Genomic DNA, 20,200 nt, shown 5'->3' on the forward strand with positions numbered 1-20,200 from the left:
CCCGGTTCGCCACCAGTGAGGTTTAGAATAGTCGACAGCATCATTGTGCTATGACTTATCACCCACAATGATGCGGGCGCAATGCCGTGTGTAGGTGAGCGGAAATCAGTCGGTGGAGCAAAAATTGAAGAATAATATCATGGATATTTATGGCGATGAATGTTAGGACAGTTTTATTCGAAATCCGTGGCGGGATGAACCCCGCGTGGGTTGAGGAATCTCACATTCAGTTCCTGCATCTTTATTGTTTAAGACTGTAACGGCCTCTTGACCGACTGAAGGGTGTTAATGATGGCATGCAAATCTGATCTGGGAGCAGAGGCGGCGCAGCGTGAGCAACATTGCACACTGAGTGTATCTGGTCCCTGTGATCTAGAGAAGGGTGCTGGACCTTCAATAAAGCTGTCCGGGGATTGAAGTCCGGGGCGGGTGCACTGGTTTACCCAACAATCATAGCAGAACCAGCGGGCAATTAGCCGAAGGTCAGCGGCAACTGGCGAATGCCACGCGAATCCCATCAACTGGACGATTCCACGCGAATCCCATCAACTGGACGATTCCAAGCGCAAGTGGTGCGCCATAGAAATGACAAGCGGGCGAGTTCAGTACGGACACCTGGCTTGTGTAACAGAAGGCTTTCAGAGCCTCGCTTACATCGGGGCAGATCAGAGCGCAGGACAACAGGGACACGTGAACTCTGGCGCCGTTGGCGACCTTAGTGGGTAGAAGAGAGTTAGAAAGTCAAACTCCTTCAAAAACTTTTAGTCACCCGAGCGTTTTCAGGGCGGTGGATTCTATTTCTTGGTTCCACTGATAATTCTGTCCCTAAAATTTAGCACTTTGGATCATCCTAACGTTTTGAGAGTAGCCCCTAGACTGTGAGGCAGTACCCCATATGGGGATGAACAAGCCGTTCAATCACAAACCTCTTAGTTTCAACTGGCATCTGATGGCTCAATTTTACAAGACCTTCTAAAGCACTATAACATCGTTTTACAGTTGACGACAGTTACAGACCTGACGTTCCCAATTTTGGTTAGTATGATGAACAATTCCAAGAGGCTGGACTGAAGGTGGAGGTTATTTTTTGCTTGTTCAAAATTTTCAGTTCTTAAAACTAAGTCTAGAAGATTTTGTTGGCAGATCAGGTTTCTGAGGATTAATTGTGAGACGGTTTGGTGTGAGCCCATTAGGAGTGATGCTTAGGGTTGTCTCCTAGGGTGGACGTGTTGCCATCCCCACGGTCTTAAATGAAACCCTGCAATGTCTACCACCGCGCACTTTTTCGCAGAATTATATTCTCTGTAGCTAGGAGAACCAAATTAGCTTTGTTTCCACTCCTGCAACTTTGAGCATATGGCGAACGCCGCCAATCTGAATCCTGACTAACTTCCAACTTTTCAATGTGTACACGCCAGGTTGAAGGGTTTGATGCCAGGAAGGCCATTTGTGCGATTACTTACCTACATCTCAGTCGTGTCTGTGTATGCACAGAGCAAGGGCACCGGGTACCTTCAAGCCCATATATATATATATATATATATATATATATATATATATATATATATATCATAAAACTAATATAAAACGATCGTTGTAATCAATGCTTCTATCGCCGCTCTGCTACCGTATTCACCCTATGTTCCATCTCGATGCTCCTGAAAAGGGTCGGCGGCATCGGGATTCGATCCCACCAGGGAGCTAAAATTGCATTTGAACTAGGGTGGGAGTGAAAAATTCCATCGCAAAAAGATCGTGCAGGAGTGGAAAAATCCTTTCACAAAAGATGGAACTTATCAGCTCGTGACTGATGCTTCAGCAAAGACATCTATTTCAAGTTGGCGTAGACGTAATATCGTAAACCTGACAAAACTTTTTGGTTTTTGACATCTTAAGCCGTTAAAGTGAAACAGAATACATTAAAGCATAGTAATTTCATGACAGTGTAATGAGCATAAACAATTATTAACACCAACAATTTGATGCTGTACTTTGTACTTCCCCTCCACAGCACTCGGACACAAAACAAAGCAAAGGAATTCAATAACAAAACAACAAAATTCCACAAGCATAAAACACTCCAACAAAAAAAAACAAAAAAACTTGGACTCCTACACATCAGCCCATCACCAAGTCAAACACAATAGGCAGACCTCTGGCTTTTGTTAAGATGGGGCCAGGGAAAACAATCATTTTGTCGCTGTTTCTTACCAAATACCAACGCTTATTCCATGAAAATAGCCAAACTATACACAACGTAAAGAGCCCTTACTTCATCTCGTCCTGTCTAACCTGATTGTACCACAGCAGCAGTTGTGAGTTACTGATTGTTGCACAATGCCTATTGCCACTTGCTACTTGCCACATTGCCACTTCTATTGCCACAATGCCACTTACCACACTATATGCACATAACCAACTTAACCTAACTTAGAGTAGCCCATACGTTGTACATCATCTCAACTCACATATTTGTTGACAGCAGCACTTGTAATAAAGCATGATATGGCTAATTTTTGGCTGGTTTCAACTTGCATTTTTATTCAGTTCACTTGTGTATGCTTGTTGACATCAGACAAAGTTGACAACACACACATCAAAATACTTTAAATCACTTTGAACAACTTATTTTGATTGCCATGGTCAACCTACGCCAAGGGCAATAATGGGTATGCTCCAGAAAACAACCTCTCTTCCCCAAAAGTAACATAACCTTTAGATGACCATGCCAGCATTGCTGCTTACCTTTTTAGCTGCAGCAAAGGCATCTATTTAGGTTTGTTTATTCATATTTAATGACAAAGTTTGACATGTTAGCTTCACATTTTAAATGGAATGGTCTGACTGTTAGATACCAGTATTTAACTCATGTTATAATTGCTATGCAGCTTAGAGTGTCCCTGTGTTAAAAATATGTTCCATATATACAGTACAGTCACTTGCCAGCCAGCAAACCATGACGACTGTTTGGGGCAAATAATCAAGAGTATGGAACAAAATAAGCCCATTGCATGCCCTGTGGCATCATAATTTGTCTTATAACAAGACTCGATTGATTGAAACAGAAAATGGCTAACTCTGGATACCAATCATGTGTTGAAAGCAGTTAAGGTAAGCAATTACTTGGTTCACAGGACGCTTACCGGCTTCTTCCTGCTCCCCCAAAACAAAAAGTCAGTACCTTTTGCATGGTCTGCTGGCAGACATTCATCCCACTCACCCTCCAAATGTAAATATCAATCATGCCCACCAACGTACGAGATTAAAATGCGAAGCAAGTGAGAGGTGTGCATGATAAACATCTCCAGAGGGCAGAATTTCGCCATCAAACACTTCCATATTAGCTGCGTCAGGCCTCTACCAAACCTCTGTATGACAGCGTTAGGATGGCCTTGTCAGATAACCTGGCGAGTCAGACAATCGAAAGGGTTAGATTTATCATTATTGAGCACCGCCATGAACCAAGAAAACGGTTAAACGAGGGTTTAACGGGGCAAAAATGGCGGTAAAAGTAAGTTCCGTGCTTCAAATTGTCTCCTCATTCCCTGTGAATTGTTCACGCTTGGGTGCATATCAAACAAGTTTGGGCGGCTGGCAAATTAATCCAATTTATGTATGAAATGCGCACAAGTTTGCAGTTGAAGAATCTTACAGGGAAAGTGGCCAAAATTTTAAGCAACCTTGCTCTGTGCATACATAGACAGGACTCAGATGTAGGTGAGGCGGGACGTAGCCATAGGTGCCCAGGTTCTGTGGAGTCTCGTTTATACCTGACGGTTTCAAGTGAGCTCGGTTTCGGATGGCATCTGAAAACCTCAAAAAGGGAAATAGGGGTTTGGCATGTGCGATTAGACAATGTCAGGCGGGAGTGAAAAATTCGTATGAAATATGGGGAAAAGGAGTGAAAAATTCCTCCTCATAGGGTGTTGCATTACACCCAAAGTAAGCAATTCTAGGACACTGGATCTCACCTCCGGCCATCGCGGCGGGTGCATGGATTTACGCTTTGCCTAATAGCTCGAAAAGGAGTGCCACGGCGCACACTCTTGATCCCGGATATTGAAAGAGAAATGTTGAAACCTAATTTCTATACACTTTTTGTGCGCAGATCTGGTCAAGATTTAGAAAGCTGCGGGCCTGAAATGGAGCATTTATCATGGGAACCCTACGCCTAGGTGTGAAATGTGCGCCGTTGCTGCCATATTCTATACTAGACTTTGCCCCCCCCCCCCCCCCCGGTAACTTGCTGTATGAGTCCAAGTATATCAGAGGTATCATTAAGGCTAGTTCTTCTCTGGAAAGCTGATGATAGCTATAGCACTAAACTTTTTTTTTGCTTAGATATGCCAGGGGCCTGCAATGAGATTGTCAGAGATAATAGCTGGCTAAGAGGGAGGCATGGGAAAAAGGGGGGTTTGCAGTCCTCGCAGCGAGAAGAACTGTCAGAAGACTGTGTTGCTGTGAATATATATTGGACAAGGATTAATGCCCCAAGCCACCAATAGTGAGAACTGTGCGTGCTGTGTAGAAAAGAGATGCAGTGACCATGCCTTTTATTTACGCCCCATTGTTGATGTTTTGAATAAGGACATTGTAGGGCTGCTCGTGGTATTGAGGATGTCATGCTAGTGTGTTAGCATAAGTTACAAACATAATGTGACCTTATCTAGTTACCTAAATTAATAAGTATTACCAATTGCAATTGCATTTCTTACAAATTTCACGAACAAACGCAGCAAAAATCCAATGCACTCGGCCCCCGTCTCAGAGCAGGTTCCTTCGCTGCGTGCAGGTTTGTGCTGCGCGCCACTTAACCCCTCAAGCCAAGGCTACTTAATTTGGAAGGGAAATTCTCACAAGTTGTGTGTTGGGTGGAAATACTTCCTGACTACGTCGCTGGGAGGTCATGTACGACATACGATACGCGTATGAGACGGGAGGACTTTGCTGTCTATTTCATAAAGCCTCATCAAAAGTATGCGTAGAGCAGTTCAAGTAATAGTGAATGATCGTCAAGTATGGATTACTTCATGGTTGTGACGATTGACGATGAAAAATATGATCATTCCATTGGTTTTATGGGAAGCAGACAATCTTTCATTGACTTTAGGGTAGGATCAAGGAACGTAGGATGTCAGTACCAGCCACTTTCCTCCAGTTTCTAGCTGAGATCTGTCAAACCTTAGTTCTGGATGAGCGATATAGTGTTTGCCGCTTAGCAATTACGACACTAAACTGTGCTGGATTTTCAAAAGCTTTGTAACTGTTGCTGCATGCGGTTGTTTTTAGCACTCCGGAATGGTCTGTTCATCGGCATAGGGTGCGCTGTGATGATGCTACCATTTTTGCATTACCATGCATTACTACCTCATGCTACCATTTTCATTTGAGCCGTGTGACTCACTAGCATAACATTGTCAGGAAAGACTGATTCACGATTCAGGTCATGGAATTTATGAAGAATGTGATTCAGCTCATGACTCAAAGTGTCTTTGGGTGCCAAAGTGCGTTAAAGTGCCTTATTTTCAACTTGATCTCATTAGTGCTAATTGGAGTATGGTGTTTTCGCTTCGCTGAGACCTTTGAGTGCTAGGTGAACTTTGATTGCGAATCTTTAGGTGCAGAGTATTGATGTGCCAGTGCCCTTCCATTTTATACACCATTGAAATTTCCCTATCACTATGCCAATACTGTCTTGAGAATTTAGCGAAAGCAGCGAAATGAAAAGCAGATTAGCGAAAGCAGATTTCATGTCAGGCGTCTCTTCTAGCTATATGCTACAGCGTCCTCCCATGTACACCAGCCTAATAATGTAGCTAGTCAGTTGATAGCAGCTGACTCTTGCAGCCATTCACAATGTTTGAAACTGGTCTCCTGATCGCTGGTTTTTGCAACCACTCAGAAAGTTTTATGGATCTTGTTAAAAGAGGAACATTAGATATATTGAGCTGTGCCAGACTTGTGCATTTATGGCAAAGGCAAAAACTTGAATACAGAATGATCGGGTTTTATCAACATATTTTGGCGAAGCCCATCTTGCGTATGCATTTTGGCCGAGCATATTTTGGACGCGACCGGGTTGGGTTAAAAAATTAAGAAAAACTGAATTGGCGGATGGGTTGACTTCTGGACAGGCAGGTCATAAAACCGAGTCCGTGACGTGCTGCCGTGTGGAGAATTTACTTGATTATGTGTGGTAAAGCCATACAAATAACTTCTGCCGCTAAACAACAGTTAGAAAGCGTAACCATTACGTAAAATGCAAAGATTTCCAGCTTTAAAAATGCTCTAAAGAAAAAGACGCAAAAGTGTCCCTCCAAAGGACTAACGGCTAGCTCCAAATTTACTTGAGGAACTTAAATAGTTAATGTGGTGTTTTAATGATAACGCGCCCAATTATTTCACGACACATTTTATGTGTTTTCACGACCCGGACTACTGACTATCACAAGGAATTCGTTCGGCTACGTTTTGGGTTTACGTTTACGACGTGTAAACACCACCTGCCATATTTTTCAATCCATATCAGCAGGCAACGAGGCCAATGCTTATCATAAGCGTAAAGCTCAGTATTTTGAGATTAGTGCAGGCTATTTATGACTTTTACTATAGCTCGTTGGTGAGCCGCTGGAGGAATAGGCCAGGACCTACTTTTTCAAAGATGTTTTAGCTTGATTATTTGTTATAGCAAGAGCGAATTGTAGAAGAGGGCGGATTTTTTATTGGCCTTTGATGGAGCAAAGGGTCGATGAAGCCCAGACATACCGCCACCCAAAAGTGGATATCAAAATCAAAAGCTTGCGAAAAATACTGTGTTTAGAGAGAGCAGCGAAATGAAAGATACAGCTTGGGTCCGAAGGAGATGACGCAATTTTCAGTACTTGTAATCCATTGATCATTTGATCCGTTTCATCTCTTTTAGCACGCTATGCCAACTAACGGTTTTCTCATCTGTCAGCCAGCGATGAAGTACCCTGAAAGCATCCGTTCTCCATCCAGCCCATGCGCACCTCAAGCGCACCCGCCCAGACCATGCGCGGCTCGGGCCGGCTCCGATCCGGTCACCATGTCTTGTGACCTTTGGCGCTGGCCGGCCGGCGGCCGCCGAGAATAGCGGCGAGTCGGCCGCGCCGCCGCCAGTCGGTGCTGGAGCAGCAGAGGGTGCACAGTGCGGCACGCGACGCGGCGCGCGGGCACGCGGACGGTGGCGCCGATGACGACTCGCGTCCAGCAGCCGGCGACGGCGGCCGCCGCCGGCGGCGGCATCAAGAGCAAGGCGCCACCGGTGCCGCAGGGACGGCGCGGCGGCTCGCCGGCCGGCCCGGCCAACTCCAACGCCATCCTGAAGGAGGCCGTCGACGCAGTGGTCAGCAGCTTCGCCAAGCACACACAGGGCTACGGCAGAGGTGAGTGGGCGGGACGGACGGCAGGCCCGTGTGGCCGCGGGGATGACCTCGGCTCCCGGTGCTGGGAATGGAGGAACGCGAGACATGTCTCGGCACCTGTACAGCAGACGGCGCCGCGGCCTGGCGCGCCGCACTCAGCGGGCGACTCGGATCTGTGCCACTTCTGCACCTGCCGCGCGGCTGCCGGCGGGCCAAACTCAGACAGCCGGCTCGTCCGGGCCTGGGGCCGAGCTGGTGGGCGTCGGCTCGCCTCGCCTCCTCCGCCGCGAGGCCGCCAGCCGGCCGGCGAGGTACCCGTCGCCGGGTTGGACGGACATCGGCGGCATTCCGCGGCGTCATCCGCCTGCAGCACGGCGGTCGATGTCGACCCGTCAGCCGATGTCGACGTGTCCGATCTTGCGTCCGACCGAGACGCACGAAGGACGCTGCAGCGCGGTGTAATCCTCCGTCGGCTGATCGCTGCAGCGCGGTGTAATCCTCCGTTCGCGGGTCGCTGCAGCGCAGGAATGCCGCGACGGCCGTTTGTTTATTCGACGTGCCGATTGCCAGCCTTCGGGTAACGGCCGCCGGCAGGATCGGGGCGCAGCCGCAGCCCTCGCCGAGACCCCGCCTGCCGCCTGCTGCATCGCAGCCACGGCTGGTCGGCGCGAGTCCGCCGGCGCTCGCCTACTCTGACTCATCCGTCGACTCTGCGGAATGTCCGGATTATCGTCATCGCTTCCGCTGCAGCGGTCTTCGGCACTCAAAGGCAGCTTGCGTCCGGGGTACATAGCTCGCTGGATCTTGACCTCAGCTTCGTATCCAACCCTTGCTTAGGCACAGCTTTACTCGCATGGGATGATTTGAAGCTCTGACTACGGTTGTGCAATTCATCCTGCCACAGGTGGTAGAATCGTTGCAAGATATGCATTGTATCTGCCTACTGAAAACCAATATCCCATGTCATAAAAATTATTTTAAATACGCTTGACCGGGTATGCAGCTGGCTGAAGTTCGAGCCGAATTTGCAAACCACATGCTATGCAAATAAATCTGCACCTCTCAAAACCAGCTGCAACAGGTCACCACGAAGTTATGCCAAGAATTTCAGCTATCTGAGTGATCATGCAGTCGCGGTGCTTCATCTCAGCCAACATAACTCAGCCAACTCAGCTTATTAGCATTGGGTGCCGAATGTATTATGTTTGCACATGCCCCCTCCTATTTGCGTTGCCTAGATTTACATTTCAGTCAATATGTTAGGCAAGCTGGTGTACCGTGCTATGGCAGCCATGCTTTCCATTCTGTGCATGCGAGCACGTCATCCTGAAAAGGATAATATATGATATAGTTCTCTGGTGAGTGAATGTGCTTTTTTATGCAGACTATTTATATTTGTATACGGCACACAATTCAATTGGCATCCGAAATCATCCATCGATTTACTAGTACATGCCGTGAAATGCACAGGAAAGGAAAAAAACGACATGTAAACGATGGCGAATAATAAGAGACTCCCCATTTGATTAGCTTCACACTATCATGTCCCACTCTTCACCCAGTCCAGAATCGTCTCCATTACCAACCGATCCCAAGTTCGGTAGCGGTGTTTCATGGGGTCTGCCAGGCTCTTGCACACATGGGTCGACGCTGCACGGGCCTACTCGCGGCTCCACTTTGTCTCTCCGTGCCTTTTTTGGCCGACTATGGGCCTTCGCTATCAGTTTTCCGGCTGCTGCTATCAATTTAGAGCGCTGCTGACAGTCTAAAGTTCTTGAAACTCCACCAATCGGTCCTCGATGCGTGCGACTCGTTGTCGATCACTACACCTGCTGGGTGCCAAATGCGAGCGCTGCTGGTCACTTGCGTGTGCACGGCCGTATCAGTGACATCACATTTTCCCGGCTGCGGCGGGATCAAAGTGCGGGCTCCATTGATTACGACAAATGAGGGAATCAAGGGGAAAGGACGTTCACGGGTGTCGCATGCCTGACGCCGCCGGCTTTTTATCCCAGCGGGCGAACATCAAGCGGCCAATCAATAGACGATTCATCTCAAAAGCTGAAAAGCCATGGGGCGAAAGGGGACGCTGTATGACACCGACGGTCGCCGGACCGGGCCTGATCGGTCCACCGCATACGGAATGTGTGGATTACGCCTCGCCCCAAGCTAACTACGGCCGACATTGATGAAGCGTTTCGCATTACGGTCCCTCGCGCGCCGCGGCGTCCTTTCTCACGGCTCACGGGCGGGCCCTGCGGCTACTGTGACGGTCTAGTGACGCTCTAGTTCTCATGCGAGGTGCTCAGGATGGCACCGCGCCGTAGTACGCCTCCGATGACGGCGGCTCGGCAGCGGTGGCGAGCGGTGGGCTGGGGATACCGCGATGCTTATCGGGACCTGGCCGCAAAATGTACTCGGTGTCGGTCCAGAGCTTTTTGTTAATGTGGGCTAATTACCGCTTCCGGTCAGGTGCTGGGGGGCCTGTCTCCGGCCGTGGCGAGTGACGGGCCGACGCAATTCCTTCAGTTTGAGATGGTGGACAAAGGACGGTTGCAGTCCGCGTCCGCCGAGCGAGAGTCTGGAGCCGGAAGCGCGGACATCTACGTCCCATCCCTTGCCGCGGAACAGCATGGCGCGCGCTATCGCACCCAAAAAACTCATGAAGCTGAGCAACTTTCTAAAACCTTAACTGTGGCATTGAACCTGCTTTAAGGTCCTGACGCCAATACGTGGTATGATTTGATTTGTGATGCAGACGGCGGTGCCATTCAGCTCAGCTCGTTCAGCCAACGATCGCTGATGACCGGCGTGCATAACTGCGGATGCATGCCAGCAATCGTCAGCCATTTTTCCGGCGTCCTGAACACTCACCAAGGGGTGATTGATGCTCGTGCGACTGAAACCGAATGATGTCCAATGATTATCGCGGTGACCACTAAGCTGACCAAGTGGACGCCATCGGGAGGTGCAGCATTGGATCTTAGGGCGCCCGGAGATGCTTTACGGCGAGTTCTGCACAAGCCAGTACGCATGCTGCTACTTCCAGTCATATACCCAGATATACAGCGGTAAAATCCCGGATGCAGCCAGCCTGGGAAGTTTTTAATGTTTGCAAAGTTGTTGGTACCATTAGAAGCCTTATCTCGCCATCATCACGTCTGGTGCCATCGTACGGATCGCGCAGTGTGCAACCAATCGGATCGAATCACCCCTGCTGCAGCAAAATCCCAAGATAACTCAGGCGTCACGCGAGTGAAGAGTGAACGTCCGCGCTATCTTTATGCAGCGCATTGATCTCGCCGTGTGGTTAGGTATCGTGCTTTGTTGAACTCCCCGGTCCGGTGTCTGGTGTCTCGCATCGTGTTAACATGGAGGCTTCGAGGCGCATTTTCTCGTTTGATCAGTCAGACAAGTGTTCTAAATGCTAGATAGGGTCTAAATATTACCAAGTGTATGTAAACGGCGCAAAAATCTGGGGCCTCCGAGATGACAGCTGATCTTATGTCGTTCCCGAAACCAACCGGGTCTCGGCAATTACATTACGCTGGGCTGCACTTTCGCCATGGAAAAATAATACTGTGAGATGCAATCATGTCTCGTCTTGATGATTATCCAATTGCGCCTTAACTTTTCTTAAGCGCAGCTCACTGCATTAAAAACAAATGTTGTAGGTTTTACGTTCCTTGAAATCACCAAAAACGGTGTGCTCTAATGCCATACAAAGAGACCATTTTACATTGAAATATCTAATGAACTATCATTAATGGCGTAGGACCGGGGTGGTGAGATGGAGAGTAGCTGGCTCACGCTTTTCACAAAGGCCTCACAGTGGCACTATGGAGATTTTGGTAAACATAGACGTAAATATGGTTCTACCTATCTCCCACGTTTCAAACTTTCTTGATTTTTGTGGTGCTGGAAATACTTTAAACCGTTTTATTTTTATCTCGGAAAGCTTTAACTTTACCTTGCAATAAATCCACCGGATATCTCGGTCTGCATCTCATTTCAAGCACCATATCATACACAAACTGCAAACTTGGATGAACTACACCACACGAAGACACCTGGGGAACAACCTGTCCCACTTTCTTCTATCGAACAAGCCATTTTAGATGTTTCGTAACCATAATCCTAGCATGGTTCATGCAACGTGGACTGCCCACTACCGAAGGCTTATGACATCTTGTAAACAACTAAAATGCCAACAAAACAAGGCTAGGAAACAGCGGCAAAGCCGGCTGCCAGCCGATCCTGCGCCCAGGTGGCAGCGGCGTTCCGAAGCGCCGGCAGCATCGCTCCGTGTCAGGCGCCACCCGCCGATCGGCGTCGGCTCACCCCACCCTGCGCTGACCAGCGGCTGGCCGGCCGTTTTTCTGTCGCTTATCACCGGTCGGGCCGCTGACAGGGGACCGGGCGTCCGGTTTGTCGAGCCGGGCGGCGTCGACGGCGGTCTGTGCGCTGCGCCCAGTCGCCGCCGACCGGGGGTCAGTGACCAGGCCGCCGCGCCCGCACCCCAGCGCCGCAGGCGTCAACAGCGCGCCCCGCGGCACCGTAGCATTACGATATGTCATATAATTCAATTCTGCCGGCGAATCTCTGATAAACTGGCCATGACCGGCACCGGCGGCCGGGCGCGCGCGCGCCGGCTAACGGCGCGGCTGCAGCGGCGGCCGTACTTTACGCCGCGGCCCGCGCCGCCCGGCCGTGATACGGAGCAATCGCGAGGGCCGGCCAGCCTGCCGTAAATTTCGGCGCACGGCGCGGCCGGTGTCGGTCTGCAGCGGCCCACCCCCCGCGGCCGCCGCACCGCTCCCTGTCACGAGTCGGACGGTTCGCCCGCAGAAGGTGTTTGCAATAGATTGTTTCCTTCGGGGTCGAGGGGTGCGGCATGCGGTAGTGTGCGCCGGCCGGTTCGACCAGCCGCGACCGGGCGGCCTGCCGCGCCGCGCACTGTGGGTCGGCTAGCGCGCACCGGAGCCACCTGCGCCGGCAAGCGCCGCCTCCAGTGCGCCGCGCGTCTGACCTATTTAGTGGTGCTGGCCCTCCGCACTGGCGGCCGCCGAAGCTGCTGGGAATGGGAGAAAAGCAATAAAATCCGGCCAGATCCCGTTAGCCTGTTTAACTTCTGATCTTGCCGAGATTGGGCGGTTGGGAAGGGTTAAGATATGCACGGCCGGTCAGACAAAGGGTGCGCCCAAATGACTGGGCGACTGCGGGCAGGCACTTCCGTGGTTATTACTCATGCCCACATGGCAATCATCTGATCTTCTAATGAGAAAGGCTTTGCTTGCACGCTGGCCCTTCAGCGAAAGCTTAACATTGCACTAAGTGTGATTGGTGCTCGCTCTCTCGCATACTCTATCCACTTCCTGTGATGCCCTCTTTCCATCCCTCTGTCTCCCTGTTCCCCGTTCCTCTTCCCATCCTGTAGCTGTTTCTCTTGCTCCTCTGTTCATCTGTGCCATCCGGCGGCGCCGTCCCCAACGTCGCCCACCCCGTCCCACGCCGCAGTGACTCCAGTCGTGTCCAGAGTCGCCCCCGGCCCTGCGGAGCGTTCCCACGGTGCCGCCGTCGCCCGCTCGGAGCTCCGTCGGCGCGGGCGGTGCTGGATCTGGCGACATTCCTCCAGCGGCGATGCTCGGAGCTCCGTCGGCGCGAGCGGTGCTGGATCTAGCGACATTCCTCCAGCGGCGATGCTCGGAGCTCCGTCGGCGCGGGCGGTGCTGGATCTAGCGACATTCCTCTAGCGGCGATGCTCGGAGCTCCGTCGGCGCGGGCGGTGCTGGATCTAGCGACTTTCCTCTAGCGGCGATGCTCGGGGTTCCGTCGGCACAGCCGGTGCTGGATCTGGCGACATTCCTCTAGCGGCGATGCTCGGAGCTCCGTCGGCGCGGCCGGTGCTGGATCTGGCGACATTCCTCTAGCGGCGATGCTCGCCGACCGCGCCGGCTGACCCCAACGGGCGCCACGCCGCTGACAACGTGAAAACAGATGGCCGAACGCCACAATGACGAGACGGGAACAGCGCTGGCATGTGGGCACGCTATGGATGGCGCGCGGATCCGACACGGGAGATGCCGTCACGGGCGACATGCGTACACCGCAAGGACTTCCATGCCGGTGGCGGCTCTGAAGTGGACCGGCGTCTCTCTGGGCCCGGGCGTGCCACCGACTTAAGTTTCTGCTCGGTGTTGAAGGGTTGAAACGGGATATTACTGTCGCGGATGGAATAATTTTCTAATATAGAGGACTACATATGAACGCAAAATGACCTCAGCGCGCCCTAAAACCTCAATCATCATTATCATAAGGACGGCATAAGGCGCCTGACGGCGGCCGAAGAGTTCCTGGTCGAAACTTTGAGCACATGCTTATACACCACACCAGTGCTATAGTCCGAGAAAATTACGCTATTTCTTCTCAGTGCTCGTGAGGCCATGTGCAATGCCTACAGATGCCGACGTAACAGCCCCGACCGGCGAGCGTCCCGTGTTGGGCGGCCGGCGCCTGGCCACCATCGCCGGCCCGTCTGGAGTCGGAGGCTTGGCGTCGCCCCGAGTCGGCTCGCCGCGCCGCTGCAGCCGGCGCCAGGTCACCGCAGGGCGGCGCTCGGCTCCGGCGCGGCTGCAGTAGACCGGCCGGGGCACCGCCCTCGCCTCACGACACCGGCTAACTGCGGCCGAGCGGCGGCCCTCCCTTTTGTGCCCGCCACCAATAAATATGGAATAATTGCGGCATTCAAAACAAGACAATAGCGCGCGTAAAGTTCCAAGTGAGCGGCGTTGGAAATTGATTAGTGGCGCGGGCGGTGATCTTCGGGCCATCCTTCGGAGGTGGGCCGGCAGGCGGCGGGGCGGAGCTCGGCCTCACAATGGCCCGGCCCGAGGTCAAGTCGGGTCAGAGGCTCACCCACGCAGGGCCGGGGGCTCGAGCGTGCCCGTACAGCGCCCGGAAGCGTCTGTAGTAGCAGATGCCGCTGATATCTCACGCTATCGCTAGCCTTGCTGGTCTCCTGCGGGCCGGGGAGCGGAGCAGACTTTCGGGACGAGGCGAGGACATACGACCTGCGAGTGCTACCTGGCTGGCCCTGCGCGCACCACCTGCCGGACGAGACAGAAAACCGCACGGCCTTCGCCCCGTGCCACCATACGTGGACCACAGCTGACCTTCGCTCTATTAAAGTCATTTATGATCATTACGCCATGCCGCGCAGCGCTGTGTTGTATTATTTTCCCATCTGTGAGCAGGGGCTTTAGTGACTGGTGGCTGGCGTTCTGGCTACAGTGGCCTGGCCACCCGTCATAAACTGTAATCAGCCGCGTCAGTGCATGCGAACGGGGCGGTTTTCAGTGTGCTTCTTCCCGCCCCATTTTCACTGGTGCAGCTATTCGGTAATTACTCGTGCCTGGTGTGAGTTTTAGTGCACATTTGAGCGCGCGCACTGCTGGGAACGGGTCAGAGGGCTCGCACTGTGCCCCCTTTTCCGCTGGACCGCGTTTCAGGCACCCCGAGGGCAACAAATGCTGCGGAACCGGTGCCAAAACCAATGGTCGGAGCCGGCACCGACAGCGGCATTCATCAGTGGCGGGTCCGAGGACCTCTCGCGTCGACGAGCTGGCGTCAGGGCCCGTCGTCCGACGCCAGCTCGTCAGTGGATGCTCGGCCTGGGTGGTCGGCTCCGGCGGCGCTCGCCCCCGGCGGCCCGGCGCTGACCGGACGCTGGTCCCCGGCGACCGGTGACGCCGGTGCGGGTGTGACGTGGCGCCGGCCGGCGCTGAGTCACCACCCCGCCGCGATCCCTCCCCCGGCCGGTGCGGCCGCCGGCCGGCCTGGCCCGGACGCGTGACCCGGCACACGGCGCCGGGTTCCCGCCCGCCGGCGCCCCGCGAGCGTCCGGGCCGGGTGCGTGGTCCCCGGCCAAAGCTTCAGTGTCGCCGGCCCGCCCCGGCCCGCGAGCTCACCCGATGACTGGCGGAAATCCGATCGTGGTGGATCATCGGCTGCTTTGTTTCCAATCGTCCGCGTATCGATCACGGCATCAGCGTGGCCTTCAGTGGCATTAGCCGGCGGCCGAGCCGCGGCGCGGCTGGCTGGTCATGCGCGCTCGTGTGCGGCGCCCGCCGGCCGGCACGACCGCCGCGCCCGGTCCACGGGACGCCGCCGACTACAGACGCCGCCGCCGACAGCTGACGGCGTCGGGCGTGACGTCAGAGGGCGCGGCCCTTTGTGTGCTCAGCTGGCCAGCCGCGCACACCTGTCCGCGTGTTCTCGCGGCAGCAGGCCGGCCGCCTCGGAGCACAGACAACGCTTTTGAGAAGACCGGTCTGCGGTTGTACAGCATGCACGCTACGGGTTGCAACGAAAACCAATGAGATGAAAGTATTCTGGAACCGTGTGGCGTGCTTTATTTGGTCTGGTTTAGAGTAGTACACGAGACTGCGTGATCTCCCCGGTGAGTCAAGTGCGGGACCAACGAGCTGGGAGCGCCCGGGTAGCCGGGCGCCGGACTCTCCGGGGTCACAGACCGTCCTCCCCTCCACCCGATCGCCGGTCGGGCGGACGTCTGCTGCAGCGGACGTTCCCAATGCCAGCCGCAGCGGGCGGCTGTTGCATCAGCCAGCATGGATGGCCCCGTCTGGCGTCCGCATTCCCAGTCGTGGGAGGGTGCAGTGCGGCGGCGACGGCGGAGACCCGACCCTGGACGCCCCGCGCGGCGCCAACTCCGCCCGCCGCCGCCGCCGAGCCGCCGCCTGTGAACTGGCCGCCACTCGTGGGAGAGGCGCTCCCGGCGGGCGGCCGCACAACATGCGATCCGGTGACCCCCGGCTTGGTGCCCACGCTCGACGAGTGGCGGGGTCAGAGGAGCCGGCCGCCGTGGGACCGTACGACGTGTCACACGGCCGGTCCTGGCGGCTCCGCCGCGCCGAGTTGTGAGCCCCGCCACGGCGGTCATCGCGCGCGCTGTGAGTTCCACCCCGGTGGTCGCTGCGCCGAGCAGTAATTCCCGCCCGGTGGTCGCTGCGCGAGCTGTGATTCCCGCCCCGGTGGTCGCTGCGCGAGCTGTGATTCCCGCCCCGGTGGTCGCTGCGCGAGCTGTGATTCCCGCCCTGGCGGCGGCGCCGTGTCGGCCAGCTCTGGAGTCAGCTCCGTTCTCCATATGAGCCGATCGATCTCTGGCATTTAAACAAACGACCCGGAATTAATTGATGCAGGCGGGATGCTGGCGCCGGTCGATCCCGGAGTGCGACGGCCGGCCGCATTCATTAAGGTCCGGTAATTGAAGCCCCGGCCCGCAATACCGTAATGCTATTATTCTCTGAATGCTGGCAGCCTTGAGTGCGAAGATTAACGGAAATTCCTGAAGATATGGAGGTTTTAATGTGATCGTTGTTTTGGCGCTGGCCGCGGTTTCCGCGACGGCTGAAACTGAGTGTTCCTTGCCAGTCCCTTGACACACGCTGCACGGCAGGCAGCTGCTTCAGGGATAAATTCCTCACGTCTGTCCTTAAGTATGGCGGTTTTGTGTCTCGAGCATGACGCATGATTGATGTGTACGCATTGTACACGCGTATTGGTATGCAAAGCGGGGCGTATGCGCTCGTTGGCGCCGGGAAGAGAAAGCCTGAGTGGTCCTCGGAGGATGACAGCTATACCAGCGAGAGCGCTCCCCCACTTCCGACACCTACCAGCTCGACCCGCACACACGCTGCCGCCTCCCATGCGGCCCAGCGGCAACGACTCTGGGGACGAGCCACCCTTGTCTTTGAACCATCGACTCCACAAGGTCAGAGAAGACCGATGGAACCGAGGCGGCGTCAGGCGATTTGCCCGAGCACAGCGACGGCGGACGTTGGGGTGAAGGATTGTCCGGCATTCGGCGTCGTTTGAGATGGCTCCGGGGTCCCGTCACTTGTCCACTTTGTCAACCTGGATCGCCCACTTCGCCGAGCATTCTGCCGGTGCTGAATGCATGACGAAGCGACGTGGGCGTACGTCGGTCCGCCTCCTCACCACACGATTCTCGCCTTCCGCGAACCTCTTCCGGCTCGGAGCCCTGTGATCCTTCGGTCCGGAGCTGGAGCGCAGCTGGTACAGGGCTGAGAAGCTGGGCTCGGCTTTCCCGGGAGTGCTGAGTTAAGTGGGGGCGGCGTAGGCTCAGCGTGAGTCCAAAGGTGATAGCAGACGTCACTCGCCGGGCCGCCGCGGAGAGGGCGGGGAGGGGGGGGGGGGGGCGGAAGAGATGGGAGGCCGGCGTCCGAGGCGTCCGGGTCTTGGTTACATAACAGATGAATGTTGCGCCGATAGCGTATCACACAAATCACTCTGAAAGCCTCGCTGGGCAAAAAGCTGGCCGCCTCATAGGTCGTCAAGCAGTAACGAATGGATGTCCACGGGCTGGCGAGCGGGCTCACGTCGTCAGGAATCCGGCACTGGCTTTCCAGGCCAGCGGGCTTTTTCAGCGTCAGAGTACTCGGCTGATGGGCTCGCCATTCGCCATCCTGGAAGGCCACACAACCCGAGCCGCGGGATCCCCAGCTGAAGCCGTGCACGCGATCACTGCGGTTGGGCTGCGTTTACGAGCAGCGTCAGCCTACCCCAGCGCTGATCACCGGGGGAAGGGGAGGGCTGCACTCCAGCTGGCTGCGTGCCCCTCCCCGGCGGACAAGCGCGCGCTCTACGGGCGGAGAGACCGGCTATTAAACAGGCGCCCGGCGTCACGCGTCCAAGGTCGAACCCGGCACGAACCCGGCCGGCCTAGTTATAGCTTGCGCACGCAGCCGCCGCCGGCACCACGGCCAACCCGACTAGCCATCTGATGGAGTGCCAGCCAAAACACTGGGCAATTTCTCGCATTACTTTTGTATATGATTTTGTCCAAATGAGGAGCCACCAGGCCAAGATCTGGTGTATGCTCAGAATGCGGCTGTCAGAACAAGACGGAATGTGACTGAGCGGCGGATGGTATCGCTCGCTCTCGCCACCGCCGACTCTAATATTCATGATGGTTTTGGCGCTGGTGGTACACGGGAGAGGTCGCTGCCTTCGCATTGCGCTGAGGCCGAGGTTGGGGTGGGCTGTGCCCGGTCAAGGGCCACGAAGTTCCGCCCTCTGCCGGGATAGATCAGCTGCGCCCAGCGCCGACGACGCTCCCCGCCCCAATGTGTTTGCCTTGTCATCTTGAGATAATGCATAATTCCATTTTATGGTCGGGTGTATGAATAGACCGGGAACGGTTGCGCCAGTGCTGGCATATGAGATCGGCTGTGCGGGACCTATCTCCGAGCGCTCTCCCAGCCGCCAATGAGTGTGACCCAACAATGACGCCATCCCGGCGCTCCTCGCTCTGCCTCGCCGCCCATCTCCCTGCCCTAGCCGTACACTGCCGCACCGCACCATCCACCGGCCGTCACCGTACCATCTCCCGGCCCTCACCGCACCATCTACCGGCCGTCACAGTACCATCTCCCGGCCCTCACCGCACCTCACCGCACTCTGCCGCACCGTACCATCTGCCGTCACTCACCGCACCATCTCTCGGCCCTCACCGCACCATCTCCCGGCCCTCACCACTATGTCTCACCGCACCACCTCCCGGCCCGGCTCAATCTTGGAAAACAGACGGCGGCGGCGCGCGCGCAGGCCGCATTAACCGGGGTGGAGCCGACGGCCGGCGGCGGTGTGCGCCGGCGCGGCGGGTCCGCCCCGGCGGCCACCGCGTGCGCCGATCAGGCCCCTCCGTCATCACTCACAGATTGTCGACGCCACTCATTTGACAAGATCAGCATGATGAACAGCGCTAAGATGTTGCGCTTGAATCGGTCGACGTCTGCATCGCCGTCATCGCACGAATGCCACACACAAAGCTGCCTTGTGGCTGCTAACGCACAGCGCGCCAGCAGGGTGACCGCTCGTGGGCTCTACACTCCACGTACCAAGATGCCTGGCCGTCTTATGCCTCTTCGTGTGCGTAATCTCAATTGTTACGTGCATTCAGCCTCAGAATTGTTCAAACGTCTGACAATCATAAAATGTCTGCGGTAAAGCTCTCGAGAAAGCAGCGTGGGTGTGCAATACTGAGGACTTCGCTATCGCAGCCCAAAGTTCGCGGAAACTGCGGCCCATATTTGCGTCCGCATCAAGTCGCGCTCGCGCTCCGTTTGTCTGACTCTGTCCCGGCAACGGCGAGGTTTCCCGCTGCGATCCCGTCAGAGGATGCTTCCGAGTGCCGAGCGCCACGGCCGTCCCATGAGCTCTGCGTGTCCGCGCTCTGGTGAGCTTCGGGCCGGCGGTCCGGCGCGCTGCAGGCGCCTCCCAGGCCTTAGCAGCGGCCAGCCGCCGGTCAATGGTCAGAATCTGGGTCAGCGGCCATGTCAAAGCCACGCCGGCCCGGGATAGCCCGTTTTTGTGGCGGCGCGAGCGGAGAGCGGCGCGAGGCGCCGAGAGCACGCCGCTGCCGACCGCATAGTCATGATCGCCACTCGAGCGGTTTCGTCACCGAGACCTCTCGAGTGGAGCGTCCCACCATCTCGCCAGCCGGCGCGTCTTGGCTGGCCTCGTTGCACCGTTGTCATGCTGGCAACGGCGCGGCAACGTGCCTCTGCAAAAGCCGGGCCGGTCGCACGGGGCGCCGCTTTTACGACCCGGCCATAACGTCCGCCGACTGACAAGGGTGCTGACGGCCGAACACCGCCTGACCGGCCGTTTAGATACAATTACAAGCGGCGGTCGAAATGCGAGCCGGGCGCAGCGACGGCGGCCGGCGACATTTGCCGATGGGGCGCGGCGGCGGCGGCCGAGCCAGCCTCACC

At 55.2% G+C, this 20,200-nt stretch overlaps 1 protein-coding gene across 1 annotated transcript in view; it reads left to right on the forward strand.

Annotated features, from left to right (window-relative positions):
• Positions 1-7,213: 7,213 nt before the first annotated feature.
• Positions 7,214-20,200, forward strand: part of LOC119111592 (LIX1-like protein) — a gene marked incomplete in the record, with an annotated part of 34,707 nt that continues 21,720 nt past the window's right edge. The window contains 1 exon segment of the mRNA XM_037235401.1: positions 7,214-7,406. Within this exon segment, the coding sequence (XP_037091296.1) occupies positions 7,214-7,406 (193 nt within the window).

The sequence above is a fragment of the Pollicipes pollicipes genome, unplaced genomic scaffold (assembly GCF_011947565.3).
Source record: "Pollicipes pollicipes isolate AB1234 unplaced genomic scaffold, Ppol_2.1 Scaffold_7261;HRSCAF=8764_pilon_pilon_pilon, whole genome shotgun sequence".
NCBI lineage: Eukaryota > Metazoa > Arthropoda > Thecostraca > Pollicipedomorpha > Pollicipedidae > Pollicipes > Pollicipes pollicipes.